The following is a 20,660-nucleotide window of genomic DNA, read 5'->3' as shown; positions in this document are numbered from 1 at the left end:
GGGCACCACTAACCTCTTTGGAACCAGTGAGTAATAAATTTCTTCTGTTTCATGCATTTTGGTTTCACGTTCTCATGATGTCTCATGTGACACACACATATCTAAACCTAACCTTCTTTCCAATCAGGGCTCTCCTAGGAAGTGGCTGTCTTGGCAGAAATAAACTGAATGTGGGTCAAATAAGAGCCACAAGTGTTTAGAGACAAGGTGGAGAGTGCTAGAAGCAGCTTGCACATGTCGCTCTCAAGGAGAAGACCGAAAGTTGCAAGACGGTGCCTACCTGTGAATGCACCTTCTTGTAGAGACCATTGCAAATCATCATAGAAGTCATGGGAGACATTCTGAGTGAAGGAGAGGGAGACGGAGTGATCCACTCACCAAGATCAGAAGGTACTTGCAGAAGGATAGGAGGAGAGAACCCCAGGACTCCACACTCCCCTGAAGACACCCTGACCCAAACTTGAGGGTTCCCCCTGACACCGTAGACCTCTGGAATAATCAGGGAGTTGCTTGGAGACTGTGCAATAACAATGCACTGGAGAGCAGGCACGGCAGGACCCTCTGGCTTCTGTTCCCAGTGTGTAATTCTCCAGGAAAATATTTTATACAATAGTAAACAAAAATGATTTCAAATTTAAATGGAAAATATCTATAAAAATAGAGGAAACTATGGCAAAATTGATGTATAACCTTTTATTTGGGAAAACTTTGCTAATAATGATGCAAGGGCATTTGGAAGTGAGAGGGTTTCAGAAGAAAATAAAGCAGATGGGAGAGTTAAAGATTGAGGAGAGATGAGAAAATGAAAGAGTATAATAAAAGTGTTAATTTTCTTGAAAGTATGGTGAGGAGAGGGACTTGTGCTTTGTATCTTGGGAAGCTGTTGTCATCATGAGTGTTGGTGTAAAGCCTTGAGTTATTTAATAGTCCCGCTTCATATTCTTAGAGGAGCTCAGCTCTCTATGATTGAATGCTTTTGATTATGTCATTGTACACAAATAGTATTTACTCCTCAACATACTAGGATTGAATTTATCAAAATTTCAGAATTGTGTGGTAGAACAGTGATGCAGAAGTGGGCGTGTGTGTCAGCTGCTGCTCTGTCCCGGGGTTTCATTAAATTTATTAGATTCAGAGAGAGAGAAGGATTGGAGTTTGCAAAGTGCTGGGAATCTTAGCCTCCCTGCGTGTTTAGTGTGTTGACATTCCATAGGCAAGTTGAAGTGTACATATGTACTGTTTTTTACTGGAACAATTTATTAATATTAATAATAATCATAAGAACTAAATATTAAATCATTTACGATGAAGATATTTCTGATAATTAAATAAATAGAGAAATGGATCAATGCTTATTATGTACAACAAAAGAGTATGTTGGCTACATTACATTTTGGGAAGAATGTTATAGAATTTTTGAGCCAATAATTGTTTTGCAAAATATAAATAATTTTAATCAAGAAGAACAATAGTGGCTAACATGTGTAAAAATTCTAATCTTTATATAAAAGTTTGATTTTAGCATTTATAACATTAATAAAATAACCATTAACAACTATATTTCATTTAAAATATTTAATTAATTTAGGCCAGAGTTCCTTAAATAAAAAGCAATCATGGGAAATTTTTTACATTGAATAGTATTGAATTAAAAACACATAATGTTCACTCTGCCATCTCAAAATATCAGAAGGAGAAAAATTCCTAAAGGGATTTAAGACTATATATTTAATACCTTGTAGTTTTAAAAAATTCAGACATAACTAATACAAAGACTATGAAGAAAAAATGCTAAGAATAAGTTAACTAAAGTTATTGATCAAGCTTACATTCACGAAACCGCTTGGCTTTGTTACCTTTGCCAGCTTGGGTTAGAGTAGAAGTGTCCAACCAATTTCCAGTCCAGTCTGTTATTAATATTATGGGTTCCCGTGAACTATTGGGGGAATCTCTGATCTCATCTTCCTAGAAGCCTGGGCCTCCACACAATGTGCCCCACAGAGCTGGTTTCAGATATCAACACCGTGAGTTAACCACATACCACTGCTGGTACAGTGTTCTTCCTACATGCTCTGGCGTATTAGAACTTGTCTCTCATGCTAGACAGCAAGAACAGAAATCTTGACAATTGTTGGTTCTTCAATAGCTGGAAACCCTAGATAAATTTCTGTGGCTGTCCTTCCTGCTGGGATGCAATCCAGAGATATGATTTTGGAAGTGTTTGTGGGCACCAGAACTTTAACCTGGAGCATCCACTATTATTTTACATGCTTCCAATGACCATGCATTTTTAACATGACTCAGTATCCTAATTCTTAGCCTGTCTTTCTCCTTTTCCTCTTCCCTGCCCTATCCTGGAAACATTTCTTCAATATCACACTGGAAAAATTCATCCAGGCCCCTTCCAATGGTCATCATTCTTTACAATTTCCAAAGCAAACAAAAAGTAAAAATATTACTAAAATATAAATTTCATATAGCTTAAGTGGTAGGAAATAGTTGCACGATTTCATTTTACTTCATGATCCTATTAAGCTAGTTACTGAAGCATCTGTGAATGTCATGGCTGTGTTCACTGTTGGAAAAGATATTAGTACTATAACTATTTATACTATAAGAGCATCAATCTCATTAAGCTTTGATATCTAAAAGAAAAACAAAGTGCAAAAAAAAAAAGAAATAATTAGAAAGTCTCTCCAAGTTACATCTATAATTTTCACCAATACTTGAGAATGAATATGTATAAATTGACAATAAATTAGATTTCCATGACTAATTTGCAATTGTGCCATTATGCAGATTGTAGAAATGACACTGAGGTAGGCATTTAGCTCTTCAGCATTTCAAGTGATGAAGTCTAAGTTGATAAGTGAATACCACGGCTAAAGCTAAACCTCAGAGAATCTCCATTAAAAAAATCTACTAAAGGGCACGCCTCAAAACCTGGTTTGGATGTGGCAAAGTCATAACCTGTAACCAAAATGTTTGTCCTCCTGTAATATCCTGAAATTAAATAAATAAATAAATAAGTCCATTGAATCTTTCTATGAAAACAAACAAAAGATCTACTACAAGCACTCAAATTTAAGAGACAATTGTTTATAATTGTTTAGATAAAAAGATAATTAAAAAGATACCCTCTGGTTGCACGTACGCAAACAAAGAAAAATCTCAAGGAACACACAGTCCTGAATGAGGATGTAGCTGTGTCCCTGCTCTGTGTGACAGGAAGGTACTTTGTGCAAAGGCAGAGGGTTGGCATAAATTCACAGATAGGAGAAAGGCACGAGGCCTCAGTCACAGTTCTTGACTAGCAGGGCACTGGGGACAGAAACAGCATTAAGGTGGTTGACGCAATAAGTTTAGATCATCTTTCAATTTGTTGGGAAAATTGAGGCCTGTGAATAGGGGCCATTTTAGTAGCTCAGCAGTAGGATTGAGCTCGGAAGCTTCTTACCAAAAAAGCATTGGCTGCTAGAGGTTACCACTGGGCAGTTGAACCAACAGTGCCTGTTAGCATGGAAGTAGTTTTGGCAACAAACATTCCAAATGATTAAATCATTGATGGCATCAGCCTCAGATACCAAGAGAAATGCGAGAAGTTACTGACCACAGTTGGACGTATGCCTCAGGGAATGGACTTCTCCTTTTTCTAGTTCATGAGCCAGACACAATGGCTGGAGTTCCAAGGATTCTGTAAGCAGGATGGACTTAAAGAATACATCATTGTCATCGCCTCAGCATAGTTCATGATCCCAAGAATTTACACCCTAGAGAATCACTTGGCATATGCATTTTTCTGCGTAAGGATGATATATCTGATTATTATTTTTGAAACAGGAGATCTTATTTTACTTGGCTAGCTTTTGAGTCCAGGCTATATTCTACGAAACAAAGAACTCTAAAATATCATATAACAATATAATATTTTTTATTATTATGCCTCTGCTAACCTTTCCAAGTCATCTTTAATTAAAGTAGACATGTAGGGATGGAAGGAAATATTTGTATAAATATGCTTTTTATTAACAGAAACATAATCAAATACCTCAAATGGAACTTTCTAGATCACATATTTAAACATTATTTAATAAATAAGGGTAAACCTTTACGCCTCAAAGAAAATTTATTTCTTTTACAGGACATCAGTCTTTCTTAGTGCTCAAGAAAATTTAGTTCAAATATGACATAGATCAAATGACTAAGTACCGACATTTTAAAACTGACATGAAAAGATAAGCACAGGGTGTCTGTGAATTACAAGTTTATCCATGTACTTAATTAAAACAATAATAAAATAAAAAATTATTCAATTACTATTTTCCTCATGGTGTGTATGTTATATTAGGTCTGTTCACAAACTTTCCATCTGGCTTCTTTTTGGCACATAGTTAGATTGCATTTCCTGGACCTTTTGTGCAATCGCATGAAGTAATATTATCCTAAAAAGCTGTATATTGGCACAACCTGCAATGCATTCCTATCAATGGCATTCCTAGGAGATACTTGTAAAAATGTTTATAGTTGCCCTGTTCATAGTAGTCAAATATTCATTGACAGGATAATGAATAAGCGCATTTAAATGATACAATAGGTACAGCATACAGTTAAATGTAGAACTACATTTAACAACTCATACTTGACTTAGAAACTTAATGTTGAGTGAAAAAATATAATAAATTCTTACAATTCTACAAATATGTTTAAGTTTCTAGATCAGGTAAAAATTTAACAAAAAACACATATATGTAACAAAGATAATTCAATTTCAAGAAATAAGATACTAATACATTAAAAAATAAGGATATTGGTTACTTTTAGCATGAGGCAGAATAGGAAAGGTATTAAAATAGATTCAGTCATTGGTAATATTTAAATTTGGGGGATAGATAGTAAGTTTGGAAGTACTTGTGCTATATAAATAAAGGTAGAAAAATCAATACTGTAAAACAAAATAAAGTAGTTTGGAAATACATGACTCTGGTAGTTGAAATTTTATTACAAGAACTGAATTTTTCTGCTTGTGTGTTGGCTCATATTTCCTTTGGGGTTCGTTCCAGTTTTGATAGGCTGTTTCCACACATGGTAAGATTATAGGCAGGAGTTCTAGGCCTCTCCTTTTGGAACCCTATTAGGAAAAAACTGAATGACTTTTCTCAATAACCCAAAGGAAAGTATGGAGTTTGCATCTCATTTGCTACTAGATTTCTGACCTGATCCTTCTATCTTTGTAGACATATTTTCTGATTGACCAAAGGGAGTCATATTTCCATTCTGGGGAGATAACCTTACCAAAGCCATATAGATTGAATGTGGAGAACTTGTGGTTTCTCAGAGGAAAATCAGGGTTTAGTTATTCAAGATGGAAAAATGGGAATGGACAATCAGGGCCCCGAGACAGTTTGTACAAGTCATCTTTAGCCATCATTATGCAGTGGGCTGGATGTATTTGCAGACATGTTTAGACATCGTGCAGCAAAACAGTGAATGTCCTGCAAAGGCAAATGCATACTCACTGTTGGTAATGCCTTCCACACTACATCAGGAAAATATGGCCTTCTATTGTGGGAACAACATGACATTTTAAATGTCCCACAGATGTCTCTCAGTGCTGTTGAATGTGCTAGGAAATCACAGCTATGAAAGGGATTACTGGAGGGGTATTTATTGTATCCTAACATCAGATCCCACTTCTGTCTGCTGCCTTCTAAATCAGTGGTCAGTTCAGAATCAGAAAAGATTCTTATTTGATATATGCTCACAGAGGTAGTTTTTCAGAAAGATTGAGTATAAATTGTTACTCAAATTCTTTTCTAATTTGGTTTCTTTTGTTTCATTTATTCCTTTACTTATGGAATGATTATTAATTGCATGCTATAATTAGTAGTTTATAAATATTATGGTAAATATAGTAGACAACACAATAGTCATGATCTCTACCTTCGGTAAGTGCCCACAATTGATAGAACTTGCTAAGAGTTTGAACAATAAAGTAAGAATCCTTTCCTGGTTTCTAGCTGTTATGTAAAATTTTCCTATTTTAAAGTTCTGTGGTTATTGATCACTTCAGTCAGGACCTGGATGTATGTGAGTTTCAGACACTAATGCTCATGTGGTTTTCTTACACAGAACACTTACTCACTCCTTGCAAAGTCAGTCTATCTAGAATTAACTTCCTAGGATTCTTTTGAATTTGGTATGACCTTATATTTTGTTCTTGATTCACTTCTCTAATCTCTCTACCTGTTTTCTTTGGGTTACCGCATACAACCTCATTATTTAAATAGTTACTTACAAATATTTTCAATGTGCATTCTCTAATACTGACTCCAAATTTATACTTTGCAAAAAAAAAAAATCAACTGTCTGCTGAAAATTCACATGTATATCCATAGCTACCTGAAATTCAACCTGCCCTCATTGCCTCACTATCAATTTTTTTTTATTTGTCTTTTTCATTGTTTTGAGGGAAGGTTGCTTAGTCACCCAGGCTAGAGTAGAGTGGCAGGATTCATAACTCACTGCAGCCTTGAACTCTTGGGTTCAAGGGATCCTCCTGCCTCAGCCTTCCAAGTAGCTGGATGACTGGCATGTGCCATTACACCCAGCTAATTTTCTTACTTTTGTAGATGTGAGGGATTGCTATGTTGTCTAGGCCAGTCTTGAACTCATATCTTCCTCCCAAAGTCCTGAAATTCTAAGCTCAGCTTGATGAACCTAGAATTAATAGTAAATAATACCATTACTCAGCCAATAGAAATGTCTTTCATCATACTTTTTAGTACTTCCTGGTTTTTAACTTAGGGTAGTGTAGGAAATGTTTGTAAAGAAGAATAGATACAGAATAAACCAGTCATTACAGATATTAATACTGAATTTACCATATGTGTAACCTGGGAAAACAGCTTAACTCTCTGAGTTTCTGTTTTCTCTCGTCTGAAATGTCATTGTTCATACCTACCTCACGTAACAATTATGTGAATTCAAAGATATAACTTATGTATGCTGGTAAACACAGAACCTAGTATATAGAAGGTATTCAATAAATATTTGGTGAAGTAATATTATTTCAATAAAATATATTCCTTATTAACTGTCTTTTTACTAAGATGAGTTAGTAAAACCAATGGAAATGAATTTGAAAATAATGTGATATTAGTGCTCCTTATACATATTTAAATCCTTAGATCATTTGCTGTCAATCTGTGGTTATCTGGTGGGTGTTGTCTGTGGCCCACAAGACAGAACCTCTGGTATCAGAACACCCTATTTTCAGGATGGTCGCAGTGCATGTTGTAGTAGATTGCCGTAATTTTAGCACTGGGAGGTCAAGGTGGGAGAATTGCTTCAGACCAGGAGTTCTAAACCAGCCTGGGCAACAGAGTGAGATCCCATCTTGACAAAACAAAACAAAACAAAACCTTACACTGCCATGCCTGAATTGCAAATATATTACAAGTGTATGCAGGAGCTAGAAAGTTTTGTTTTCTCATGCACAGAGTGCCAACTCAGGGCACTGGGTAGGAGCAGAGTTACTTTCTTGGTGATCCACTTCTGCTTTTATCAATGATATCACATTTTCATTTTCCTGTGTTTTTATAACCCTCTCTACCATCCATTTTTATTCTTCCTCTTTTTCCCTTGTACCTTTGGTGTGCCTGTGGCACATAACACTTCCACAATTTGTGTCTGGTTACTGAATATGAGGAGGATTAACTTGCTACTTTTATGGGTTAAATAGGTAATCACAAGTTAAATTTGTTATAACATCTGAGATGTTTCTGATTAGCAAAAGAAGGGAAACTTTGGGGACTAATGCTCTCTAGGATACTAATATCTTACGTCATTATGAGTTACAATATTCCCTCTGGATTGCACAATTTTTTTTTTTTTTTTTTTTTTTTTTTTTTTTTTTTTTTTTTTTTTTTAGTATTCTATGTGAAGGCAGCTTTAAAAAAGAGATGGATAGATGACCCTAATTTCAAGAGTCTTCTCACAGGTAAGTGATAGATTATTTCTATCTTTAAGAGCTAAGAGAGTTATGATTACAAATTTATTCAACATAAATTTGAAATATATTTCTATATGTGTTGTGACTATACTGTTGATGCATCAGCCGAGTAAGAAATAGGAAAAAATGAATAACCCAGTTTTATAGACTTACTGTTAATATAGGAAATAAAATGAATGAAATACAAGCTTTGGAACAAAACAATCTTTTGAATTCAAAAAAATATCTTCTGAGCACCAAGCATGTGATAATTCATCATTGTTGTGTGGGAAAAGAAGGATGCATTATATGACTTAAGGTTTATTACTGTTTTTGAGATGGCAGGGTACATAAAATTCCATAATGATTTTTCTTTTTTAAATGAAAGGCAACTGGGTGGGACAAATCCTCCCTAAGAGCTATGGGTACCAGAAACTTAGACGAGATTATGCTTAATAAATAATTAAAGGAATGGTTAATAGAAAATAGTGACCTTGACAAAGCTTCTAGAGAATGCCAGGTTTTCCATATACAAGTGAAAGATTTGAATAGATATCAATGCATGGAATTATTCCCTGCATGTTTCTTAAATGACATCATAAAAATATAATTGACAGTTAACACACATCTGAGCTGTATGTGGTTTTAAAATTGGACAACTACTAATATTGATAACAAGCAAGAAAATGCAGAGTCAAACACTTTACATCAAAGGTGAAAGATATTTTGCTATACATGTGGTAGGGACATTACTAAACCTACCTTGGATATGAATCTTCCTTTTTGCTCAATATTTGTCCCTGCCCTACCTTCTTCCCCATGTCATCTTTTCTACTCTCAACAATGCTCCTGCTCTCTGTCTAGTAAGATTTGGGAATAGGGGTAATTAAACATTAATTTCATGACACTGGGGGCAACCAGATACAGGAAGCGTAGATAATGGGTGTTGGATTTTATGATGATATTTTGGTCCTCAGGCCAGGCTATTTTCCAGGGCATCTTGTGACCAGATAGCAGGAGTTGTCATGGGATTCAGGGACACAGGGTGAGGAAATCAAGGTGGGTAGGTATATCACTCTTAATTTGTGGAGGATAAATTAGCTTGGGGCAATCTGTTTTCTTTTGCACAGAGAATGGTAAATTTTGCATAGAAATTAAGTGAGTATAGAGTTTCTCCCAAAGACAGAAGTCTGGTACTACTGATTTAGAGAGTTTGTGTAGCTTAAGAGAGCCTCCTTAGCAACCCTTCTCCTTGTGTCCTCTTCAGGACAATGCACAGGTGCAGAAGGAGCCACCTGACACTCTGTATTCGACCCTCATCTCTCCTCCACCTTTTCTTCATTGCTTTTCTTTCAGCTTTTCTCTGTTACCTCCAACACGAACACACTGTCTATTTAATATTTTTTGTGGGGGAGTGGGGGTAGCAATATAGCCATTCTAAAATTGGTCAATCCTGTTGGAAGAGTTGAGGTCACTGCAGTAGTTGTTATAGTATTATAGATGATGTGCTATGCTACTGGTGTTGTTTTGTCTCTGGACTACTGTAGCCCATTTTTGTGTCTGATTCCTTTTAGAACCTGAAGAAAAGTGTTAACAGTCTTCTGGGGGAAAAAAATGAGTGTAGAGTCATACACATAGAAATCCCTCCAAATGTGCATCAATACCAGGAATCCATGAAATATGTCAAGGCTCTCCTTGTACCCTTTACAGGCCAAAGATTCATGTAAGACAACAAGAAATTCCTATAAAAATCCTTTTATGAGATTAACATTTCCAATGTGTTTCATGGCAGTGTCTTGCTGTGCAGAGTGCAACATGTATAACTCCATCTTGTGGAGCTGATTCATTAAGTTATTTCAAATAGCTCTCAGACATTTTTTTTGAAAGAGGAGCACTATGTCTGTCTACCATCCATAATAGATAGAAAGCCCTAGTAAATTAATGATGTCAATGTCTTTTTGCAATCAGAGTAGTACTAAAATTATCAGATAAATCTTACTACATTGTAAGAGGTGAGATAGTATATTTCATAAAACACTAAGAATTTACATTATACAAACATTGGATTTGATACAGTGGACAATAATATCCCTCAGACACGTAGTTTGCCAATAATCTTATTCCAGGAAGGAAGCTAAAAGAAGCACACACATAATTACATTTAAGCAAATATATGTAATAGGATAAGAAAAAGTGTAAGTAGAGCCCTTAGAGAGCAGCAGAGATAATTTACTTTATCACAAGGCATGAAAGGTGCTTTATCACAGTCATGAAAGGGTGCTTAGAAGAAGTTTTTGCACAGCTGGGACTTGAAATTTGAAGATTGAAGTAACTAGAAATGGAAAAGAATTCCAGGAAGGAAGATGGATATTGATTAAACTATTAATTAAATATTTGATGAGGACCCTTAGTTATTATCGAGTTAATTTAATCATATATTTATACTACTTAATTTACCTAAAAAATCTAAGCCTAAATGTATAATTAAACAAGCTTATAAATGTATAATTATAAATGTATAATTAAATAAGCTTGTTCTTATTTAATTAAGCTTAAATAAGCTTGTTCTAGAAATGTATAGTTTAATGGAATTGCTAATATATAGACATATAGCTATATGATCAAATGAGTGGCCAGAATCATGGACTATTTTGGAGGAAAAAGACTCTCACATTTTCCTGCCTTCGAAGCCTACTACATTTTTAATACAAATACTTTATGATGGATCACTGTTATAAATGAATAAAGGAAAAATGAACTTATTACAATGATTAAAATTCAAGTCTTTACATTACCAACAAGAAGGATATACTCAAAAGGTTTTGTTCTTGAAAGTGAAGCCTTCTGATATTTCTTCCCAAATTAAAAAAAAATAATAATTCATTGAAAGAAGTGACATTTCAAAGTTGAAGAACTATTGACTTCCAGACAGAAAACTATTGAAGAAGTCATACTATCTCTTTTCTTTAAAACCATATCTCCTTCCCTCTTCTGAATCTCTGTTGTATTCCAAGAATATGGGGCTTGCAGATACCTCGAGATTAAAAACTCTACTGGGGATTACAACCATGCTCTAGTCTTACTCTAACTGCCTGGTGATATTCCTTCTAACTACCCCAGTTGTAATATACTTAAGCTAAAAACTTGAATTGTGAAAACATGAGCAACTGTACAGCAACACCCCACCCTCATTATATTTAAATGTAACCTTAGGGGTTCTGGGTACTATAAGGGTGCTTTTAATACTTTAGAACAAAATTCAAAATAGAGATATTTAGGATATTACTAACTACAAGAGAACATTCATTTCTGTCAATTAGTGTATGTCAAGTATTAGATATCATAAGGTAATTTCAAGGTAGCAGCAGATTATTTAGAGGATATAGATGTTTCCTTTTCCTCTTTTAAACTGGAATATCTGGAGGAAATTTGCAAAGAATTGTAGCATATCATGCATTCACAAATAATATATGTCCATATAAATATGCAATGTATAAACTATGCATAAATAAGACGTTATCTAACGGGAGTGGTGGTGTGGGACTTTATATGATTGAAATCCAAGGGGAGGGCAGTCGAATATAAACTAAATGTTGAGTGATACACCATCCAGAACATGGGCTCCAATATTTATTGAAAATGAATAAAAAGGAAGTTAATATTAGAATAGACCCATACATCCTAACTTTACATTTATTGAATTTGCAAAATTAATCAGAATCATGCTAGAGCTAAAACTGGATTGTGTTTCAAAAATGGTATAGGAAAGTATCATATTTATAAGCATATTTGAGCCTCATAATAACCCTATGAAATATTCATTAAAATTCAGAAACAAGTATTAACATGACTTACTATGAAACCACAAACATAATGTTTCTGGTGAGGAATAATTAATTTTGCTTAAAATATTCCAAACAGAACATAACCCACTATACATTAATTCTATTATTTTTTGCAGATAAACCATTTCACACTTGCCCCTTCTCCTCATTCATGAAACCATGCAACTGAGTAATAATGTGACCGAGTTCATTCTGATTGGGTTGACACAGGATCCTTTTTGGAAGAAAATAGTGTTTGTCACCTTCTTGCTTTTCTATTTGGGGACGTTGTTGGGAAACTTGCTGATTATTACTACCATCAAGACCAGCCAGACACTTGAAAGTCCGATGTACTTCTTTCTTTTCTACTTATCCTTATCTGATACCTGTTTCTCTACTTCCATAGCCCCTAGAATGATTGTGGATGCCCTCTTAAGAAAGGCCACTATCTCTTTCAGTGAGTGCATCATTCAAGTCTTTACATTCCATTTATTTGGCTGCCTGGAGATCTTCATCCTCATCCTCATGGCCGTTGACCGCTATGTGGCCATCTGTAAGCCATTGCACTACACGACCATCATGAGCCCCCGGGTCTGTGGTGTGTTGGTGGCCGTCGCCTGGGTGGGGTCCTGTGTACATTCTTTAGCTCAGATTTTTCTTGCCCTGAGTTTGCCATTCTGTGGTCCCAATGTCATTGATCACTATTTCTGTGACTTGCAGCCCTTGTTGAAACTCGCCTGTGCAGACACCTACGTGACCAACCTACTCTTGGTTTCCAATAGTGGGGCCATTTGTACAGTGAGTTTTGTCATGCTGATGTTCTCCTATGTTTTCATCTTGCGTTCTCTGAGAAACTACAGTGCCGAAGGGAGGAAGAAAGCCCTCTCCACCTGCATCTCCCACATCATCGTGGTCGTCTTGTTCTTTGGACCTTGTATATTTATATACACACGCCCTGCAACCACCTTCCCCATGGATAAGATGATAGCTGTGTTTTATACTCTTGGAACACCTTTGCTCAACCCTGTCATTTATACATTGAGGAATGCAGAAGTGAAAAATGCCATGAGGAAGTTGTGGAGCAAGAAATTGATCTCAGATGACAAAAGATGAATGAAGGTTTTAAATCCTAGATGATGTGAATGGAGGATATTATCTTCTTATGGTTGCTTTAATATAATTCTGTCTTAGGACATGAGTGTTAGTTTCTTTAGGAAAACAGACAATGTGTAAACACAAACGCTGACTAATATTGAGCCTTTTCCATGCAGAGGAAGAGACAGGTTGAGGTACAAAGAGACACATAAAGCCCATTGCCTTCACCGTTGTTCACAGTGGTGTCTCTGGCTCTCTTACCTGCCTTCTATCACTTGTGGTTTTGGTTTCCTTTTTTTTTTTTTTTTTTTTTATGTTCTTCTCCATGTTGCCTTCTGGAGTCTCCTGCTAATAGTTACCAATCTATAGGCCCAACATTTATGTCCACAGCCTGACAGATTTTTCTTTTGTTAAACAGCTTCCTTTATTAGGCATTTTGTTTTCATCATATGCAATGATCAATCTAGTTTTTCTTCCTCAGTAGAAAGTACCAGATTTAAACAATTGTAGAATATTCATATTATAAGGAGCAACATACTTAATCTAGGTAATCTCCCTTTCAATTCTTGGGGTTATACACTGAAATCTTACCATACATTTACCTGCATCATTCTAGAATAGTGATAGAGCACAGAGAGAAAATTCTCCCTTCTGAAAGGGTTTGTGATCTTAGGAAGGATCTCACTATTAGGGTTATAGTCACATAACTATTCTTTTTGTAAAAGAATATGCTTTGCTCCTAATGTGATCCCTTCTAATTTGGGGGCAATATTAAGTTTTCTCTTGAATCATAATAATTATTATAATTTGTTTAATGATGCCTACAATGTTTGAAGCATAGGTAGTTCAAATTCAAATAGAGGCATTTATGTGGGCTAGAAATAAAGAGTGCAAACAGTTGAGGTTGGGGAATTTGAAAATATTAAAAGATTAAAGAAAGAATGTGATAATCAAGAGGAACATTTTTAGGCTTTCAAACAGAAAGAGTTGCATTACAGATATAACTTATTATAGTGAGTTTTCAAAAGAATCCAGAAAGGAGTAACTTAAACAGAGAAAATGGAGATTTGGGGTGGAAAGCATATTTCTGCAGTGGAGATGGCTGTCACATTTTATGTTTGCTTGTCTGGTCCCTGCTAAAAACAAATGTATTATGGTATATATTGATGGAGTCTCACAAAGAGCTCCCTTACCTGAGTACTTTATATTTAGTATAATCACAGAAATTTTGGCACTTGGTAATAGCACACTTCTTGATTCTCATAGATAGGGAGCATAAAATCAGTTCACATTTACACAGCAGGTACAGAAAGTACTGAAGTGACTCAGGGAAACCAAAAGACTTTCCACCTCAGCTACCCAGTATGAACTGGCTGTGATAGGATTCATTTGGAATAGGATTCACTGGATAGGATTCATTTGGATAGGTCTTGCATTTGGAGGGTGCAGCAGCCTGAACTGGTAAGAGCTGGCTCTGAGTAGGGCAGAAGGTCAGAGTAATTCATGAAAAAATGGATGATTCTGATTCTCATATCACTCAGCGCTGTTAAATCCATGCCTTTCCCTCATCTCACAAGAATAACTTCCTTAGGAGTACTCTATGATCAACTGACACAGAAGGAAAGGATTTTGGTCTGGTTTTCAAACAAGCCACCAAAACACATTGGCATCAACATGAAAGGAACAGCTGCCCATCATGGCCTGATTCAAAGGTGGTCTCAAAGTTAAGTAATATAGGAAATTTATACTTTGGACAAATTCCCAAATAATACTCTTGTTTTCCACTTTATATAGGGGAAAAGGTGTCCTAGATTATGGACATACATTGACTCAAGGGCAGTGATAAATTTATGGGTTGTTGATCAAGTGTCTAAGTGTATGGAAGGTAAAGAAACCTGGACAAAGTTGTCTGGAAAGAGTTACGTGAATAGACCTATTAATATGGGTACTAACTGGTAAGCATCAACAATTGAGTAGGCTTTACAGTTTCAGATGATCAGCATGCCACTTCTGGATGTCCAACCTGCCAGTAGCAGATTCCTTGTCTGCACCCTCAATATGACATCAGTTCCTGGGAGAACAGTCATCCACCTGACACCAGGTTAATCATATCAGACCTCTTCCACAGTGATGGTGGCAGCAAGGTGTTCTTATGAGAAATAATACACACTGTAGGTATAGTTGTCATCCATCTCCACAATGCCTATGCCAACATTTGGTTGTTTGAAGATTGACTGAAATATTGAAGCAATATCCCTTAAGCATTTCCAAGGACATTATAGCTATTTGTGGGCAAAGATGTGAAAATATTCTCATCTCAGAATGAGGAACTGATTTTCTCAAGTAACTTATCAGCCACAGGTATCCAGCTGATAGAAGAGGGGAAAGGCCTATTAACAGACCAATTAAGGGATTAGGTAGAAGTCATCCCTGTGAGGAGCTGGGATGCTGCACTTCAGATTCAGTACATGCCTTGTACACTGAACCAATGCCTGATATATGACGTGAGGTCCCTACTTGCCTGGCATACATCATGTGACACTTAAGAGGGGAAAGTAGAATGTTCCCTATTATTAACCCTCCCAGGAACTCATTTGTAGCATCTGTAGCTTCACCAATTTGGAGTTCTTGATTTCTAGAGAGAAAAATAACCTTCCAGGGACACGGTATAAACCCCAATTCTGGGCTCATTATACAAGTGAACCAGCAGGCAATAAAGAATTAGTGTTCTGGCTGGGGTACTTCATACTGATTATTGTGAGTAATTAGGGTTGCTACTATAGGTTAGGGCAGAGATGACAACATCCAGAACACAAAGAATTCAGTGGAATATGGCTTAGCACTTGCATTCCCAATGCTAACTATAACTGGACAATTGCTGCAACTACAGTTCAGTAAGAACAAGGCAACTGGCATGAAACTCTTGTAGCAAAGTTTTCAGTTACCCCAGAAGGGAAATAGCTCAAATCAACTAATGTGTTGGTCAAGGTTGAGAGAAATCTAGAATGGGTGGTGGAAGAGAAAGATATTCCTTATTAGTTATCGTTCTGGGAATTGTTGGAACAATAAGGAATGCATTTCAGTTTTGTGCCCTTCTTCAGGTCTAGCTTGGAAAATATGAATGATAACACTCCCAGGGGATTCTGAGTTTACACCTCCCAGACTTGGCCTATATGTTCAATTGCCAACCAGTTATGGTTTAAAACAGTATTTTGATATTCCTAGCAAAACAACTTCAAGGCATTGATTTATTTCCCTGATCTTTAGATTTTTCATCTGGAAAATTTTACTTTTCAATAGAAATATCAAACTGTCTTATTTTAGTGAAATACAAGTATGATAACAACAAAAAAGGCTTTGGACACATAGTAGACACTGCTTGTTTCTAAAATTAATGGATAATTAGATTTTGTGGTTTCTCTTTTAGTTTAATCTCTTTTTTTATGTCAGAATATTACATTACGGGGGTGACTCCAAAATTATCCATTGGATGGATATGCTGTTTCAAAATTTTTTGATAATTTTACTATTTTCCGAATTTCAATTTGACTACTATTATTTTTGAAAGAAAACATTCCAATTTTTATTCTCCTATATAGCTTCTTCTTATTCTATTTTCCAACCTTGATTTATTTACTTATATTTTAGCTTATTCCTTTCCTTTTAAAATTCCTATTTTTAATTATTCATCTGAAATGCAAGTCAACATAAAAGCCTGTATAGGCTGTGTGAATGTGTGTGTGTGCGTGTGTGTGTACCTATGTGTTTTGGTGTTATGGAGGAGATGATTAGATAAGTTTTGATGGAATCACTATATTTCCATTGTCTTTTAAATATATAGCCCTCGTCAAGCATGACATGTCAACTTTGGGACACAAGAGCAAACACTGGGATTGTTATGTCCCAATAAACAAAAAGAAGTGAGTACATGTAAAAACTCATGCTATTTTACTGAACTTATTTTAAACTTATTTGACAGGAGGTCATCGATGAAATTGATAATATTCTCCCATTTAACAATAAGTACAAGATTAAAGATGAAATCAATCTGGTAGCAGTTACTAAAGATGTGATGCCAATTATTACACTGAAATCAGTGAACATTAAAAGTTCATAATATAACTCATGACATTCACATCTAACATGCAGCTGTTAATCTGCTTTGCTCACTCTGGGCATGAAAATTCCATTTCAATTTTAACTCATGAATTTAAACATCCCCTTTATTAGGACAGGAAAAATAGATAGAGAAGGTGACTTCCTGAAGCAGTAGTGGGTTTCCCCAACCCCACTAACTAGAGACAAATATCCTGAGTATTTTATGAATTATGCTGGTAATTTTATTTATTTCATTGACGTTATCCAACTTTGAATAAAATAGAACATACTGTTTTTGGCTTCAAACCATGTTCTACCATTCTGCACTTCACTCTGAAAACTATGTTGTATCTCTAGTGTATTTAAATTTTTAAAAGTTATCTGTTATTTAAAACACTTTTGATACATTATATTTGTATATATTTATGAGGTACATGTGAAATTTTGTTACATGTTTTGTATGTGTAATGATCAATCAGGGTACTTAGGCTGTCTATAATCCTACTATTTGTATGCCTTGAGTATATTTCAGATCTTCTCTTCTAGCTATTTTGAAAAATACAATATCTTGTTAACTACAGTCATCCTACTCTGCTGTCAAATGTTAGAACTTATAACTTCTATCTAACTTTATGTGTGTACCCATTCACAGACCTCTCTTCATTCTCCCCTACCCAATTTAGTTTTTGCCAACATCCATTATTTTATATTTCTACATTTTAGAATCTTAGAATCACAGAAATCTGTCACTGTAGCTCCAATCCTCTAATCATATAAATAGCTGAATATCTCAACTATTTGTAATACTACACTAAAATTTTTCATAAATAATGTGCTGATTATCTTAATAGCCAAGGAAACCATAAGTAAAAAAATTAGTGTGAATTATCATTACATCCAAAAATTATCTGATTCCAAAATAGGGAACTTTTAAAATGCAAACTAGTGATAAAATGAAATGGACAATCTTTTCTTTTTCCACATTCAATAATATTTCTTTACTAATTAGATCCATGTTGTACATACATACATAATATAAAAATATAATATCTCGAATAAAAGAAGCTAATGTGTACTGTTTACTAAGTACCAGGTGATTTTTTAGTGAAATGGGCAATCTTGATATACCAAATTAACTCCTTTCCCCTGGAAGTGTTCAGGAGGAAGCTCAATACCTTATCAGAAATGTGTTATATATGAAATTAAAATTATAGAGGAGTGGCTGTACTTTATTTATGGATGCTTACAAGTTTCAACAGTTGTGATTATATAAATGTCTTTCTTCACATCAAACAAGAGGGCAAAGTTGTGATGTGTAGTTCACAATGAGCAATGCCAGAATCAAGCTTTCAGAGAAAGAGTCAGATTAAAGATTTTAGGGAAAACTACCAGTCTCTGGTCAGAAGTGCAGAAAAACAAAAAAGTGAGAGAATCAGATGCATTAGATCCGTGCACAGGGGTAGTCAGTCTTATACCTTAGAAACAGCATGGCTGGGAAGGAGACTCTGAAAAGGAAATGCTATCGGTCCATTTTTTACCTGAATTAATCTATACTTTATCTGCTGACACAAAAGACACAATATGCATTGGCATTCAGAATGCCGATTAACTAGAAAAACTAGGAAGCCACAAACTTATATATGATAATGTTATTTCCACAGTATTCAGACACTATCATCTTTGATATCTGTACTTAGTCAAATCATGACTGGATAAATAATCAGGTCAGGCCCTCAATTCATTCTTTGCTCTCTGAAATAATTTTGATGTGCCATAACTTTTTCATGGCATTTTTTACTTCTGCATTCCTCAGTGTGTAGATCAGTGGGTTGAGAAAGGGTGTCCCAATCGTGTAGAATACTGCCACCATCTTATCCATAGGGAAAGTAGTGGGGGGACGTGTATATATGAATATGCATGGGCCGAAAAATAAGATGACTACAATGATATGAGAAGTGCAAGTGGAGAGAGCTTTTTTCCTCCCTTCTGCACTGTGGTTTCGCAGTGAATGTAAGATGACAATGTATGAAATCATCAAAATTATGAAACTACTTGAGCAAATTGCCCCACTGTTAGATACCAATAGCAGGTTGATCAAGTAAGTATCCATGCAGGCGAGTTTCAACAAGGGCTGCAAATCACAGCAATAATGATCAATCAAATTGGGTCCACAGAAAGGCAATCTCAAGGCCAGGATAATCTGAGCTGTAGAATGTATAAAAGACCCTATCCATGCAAGAACAATCAGGATGATGCAGACCCGCCGGCTCATGATGGTTGGGTAACGCAAGGGCTTACAGATAGCCACATAGCGATCAACAGCCATGAGGATGAGGACAAAGATTTCCATGCAGCCAAATAAATGTAGTGCAAAGACTTGTGTCATGCACTCATTGTATGATATAATTTTCTTTGCAGAGAGAGCATCCACAATTAGTCTAGGGGCTGTGGAAGTTGAAAAGCAGGAATCAGCAAAGGACAAATAAAACAGAAAGAAGTACATGGGGCTTCCTAGTGTCCGGCTGGATTTGATGGTAACAATAATGAGAATATTCCCCACCATAGTTCCGACATAGAAAATTAAGAAGATTAAAAACACCATTTTCTGCCTTGCAGGATCCTGTGTTAACCCTATCAGTATGAACTCAGTCACACTGTTATTTTGCTGCATTGTTTCCGTTGATGTGGGGAAACCACTGATTAGAAATAGTTAATCTGTAAAGAAGAAAGGAAAAAAAAGTTAAAAATGAATACTAAGCTTGGAGATCACATACATGTTTTCAGCCATGAAACTGCAACTTTCCAAGGAGTTACAATTTATTGCTGTGTATTTTTTATAAATAAAATAGAATTAATAGTAATTATTCAATACATTTACCAAATTGCACATGAAAATAATGAAATGGGAAATAGGAAAATAATTAAAAAGCAAAAGGTTGTTCAAACAAAGTGAACATTAATTTAGGGAATTTGGTATGAGTACATAACTTTCTGACATAGATGTGGGTTATTTTTGGTTTTCGTTTTGTTTTTTGTTTTTTGTAGTTTTCAGCAAGGAATTATCAATATATTGTAGCATGTTTCAATAATAGAGAAAATTATGCATGATTTACTTCAATATGCTTTCATATTCTTTGAACATGGTAGTTCCATTTTAATATACTTATCTAGCAAATGTTCTGATCATTCTATTAATGATTGTTTAAATATTTGAGAGTGCCTTCCTTCATAAAATCTAAGCATGTGCACACATACACACAATACTAAATATAAAATTGTAGCAATGAGCAACAAGCCAGTCAATCCAGTATGATTTTAATCTCTTGCTTTGATCATGTTCTTTTCCTTTTAATATACCTCTCAAAATTTTCTAGTTATTTTTACTTATAAATTCAGCCTACATTATTAAACCTTTTTCTGCTTTATTATACTATGTGGTCCAAAGTTAAAATTTTCCCATTTCATTATTTGTATGGGTCATTCAATGTGTTTTCATAAGACACCAGGAGACACTGATACTAAAATGAAGGGAAAATGAGGGAGATCAACTGAAGAAAATCAGAATGTTCCTTCCAATTTCAGTTTTGCAGGGAAGCCCCAGAAATACAGGAAACAAGCTCTGGATATTCCAAGTTAGAACTGAAAGTTTCAAT

The 20,660-nt window shown here is 35.3% G+C and overlaps 2 protein-coding genes across 2 annotated transcripts; one reads left to right on the top strand and one right to left on the bottom strand.

Annotated features, from left to right (window-relative positions):
- Positions 1-11,994: 11,994 nt before the first annotated feature.
- On the top strand, positions 11,995-12,927 carry LOC105884141 (olfactory receptor 4C16-like). Its single transcript, XM_012787859.1, has one exon. The coding sequence runs from the start codon at positions 11,995-11,997 to the stop codon at positions 12,925-12,927; it is 933 nt and encodes a 310-aa protein (XP_012643313.1).
- A 5,818-nt stretch (positions 12,928-18,745) lies between these two features.
- LOC105884142 (olfactory receptor 4C11) lies at positions 18,746-19,678 on the bottom strand. Its single transcript, XM_012787860.2, has one exon. It carries the CDS (start codon positions 19,676-19,678, stop codon positions 18,746-18,748), a length of 933 nt encoding a protein of 310 aa, XP_012643314.1.
- Between the last annotated feature and the right edge of the window lie 982 nt (positions 19,679-20,660).

The sequence above is a fragment of the Microcebus murinus genome, chromosome 4 (genome assembly GCF_040939455.1).
Source record: "Microcebus murinus isolate Inina chromosome 4, M.murinus_Inina_mat1.0, whole genome shotgun sequence".
NCBI classification, from domain to species: Eukaryota; Metazoa; Chordata; class Mammalia; order Primates; family Cheirogaleidae; genus Microcebus; species Microcebus murinus.
The sequence above is the reverse complement of the archived record's forward strand: the minus strand, read 5'-3'. Positions and strand labels throughout refer to the sequence as shown.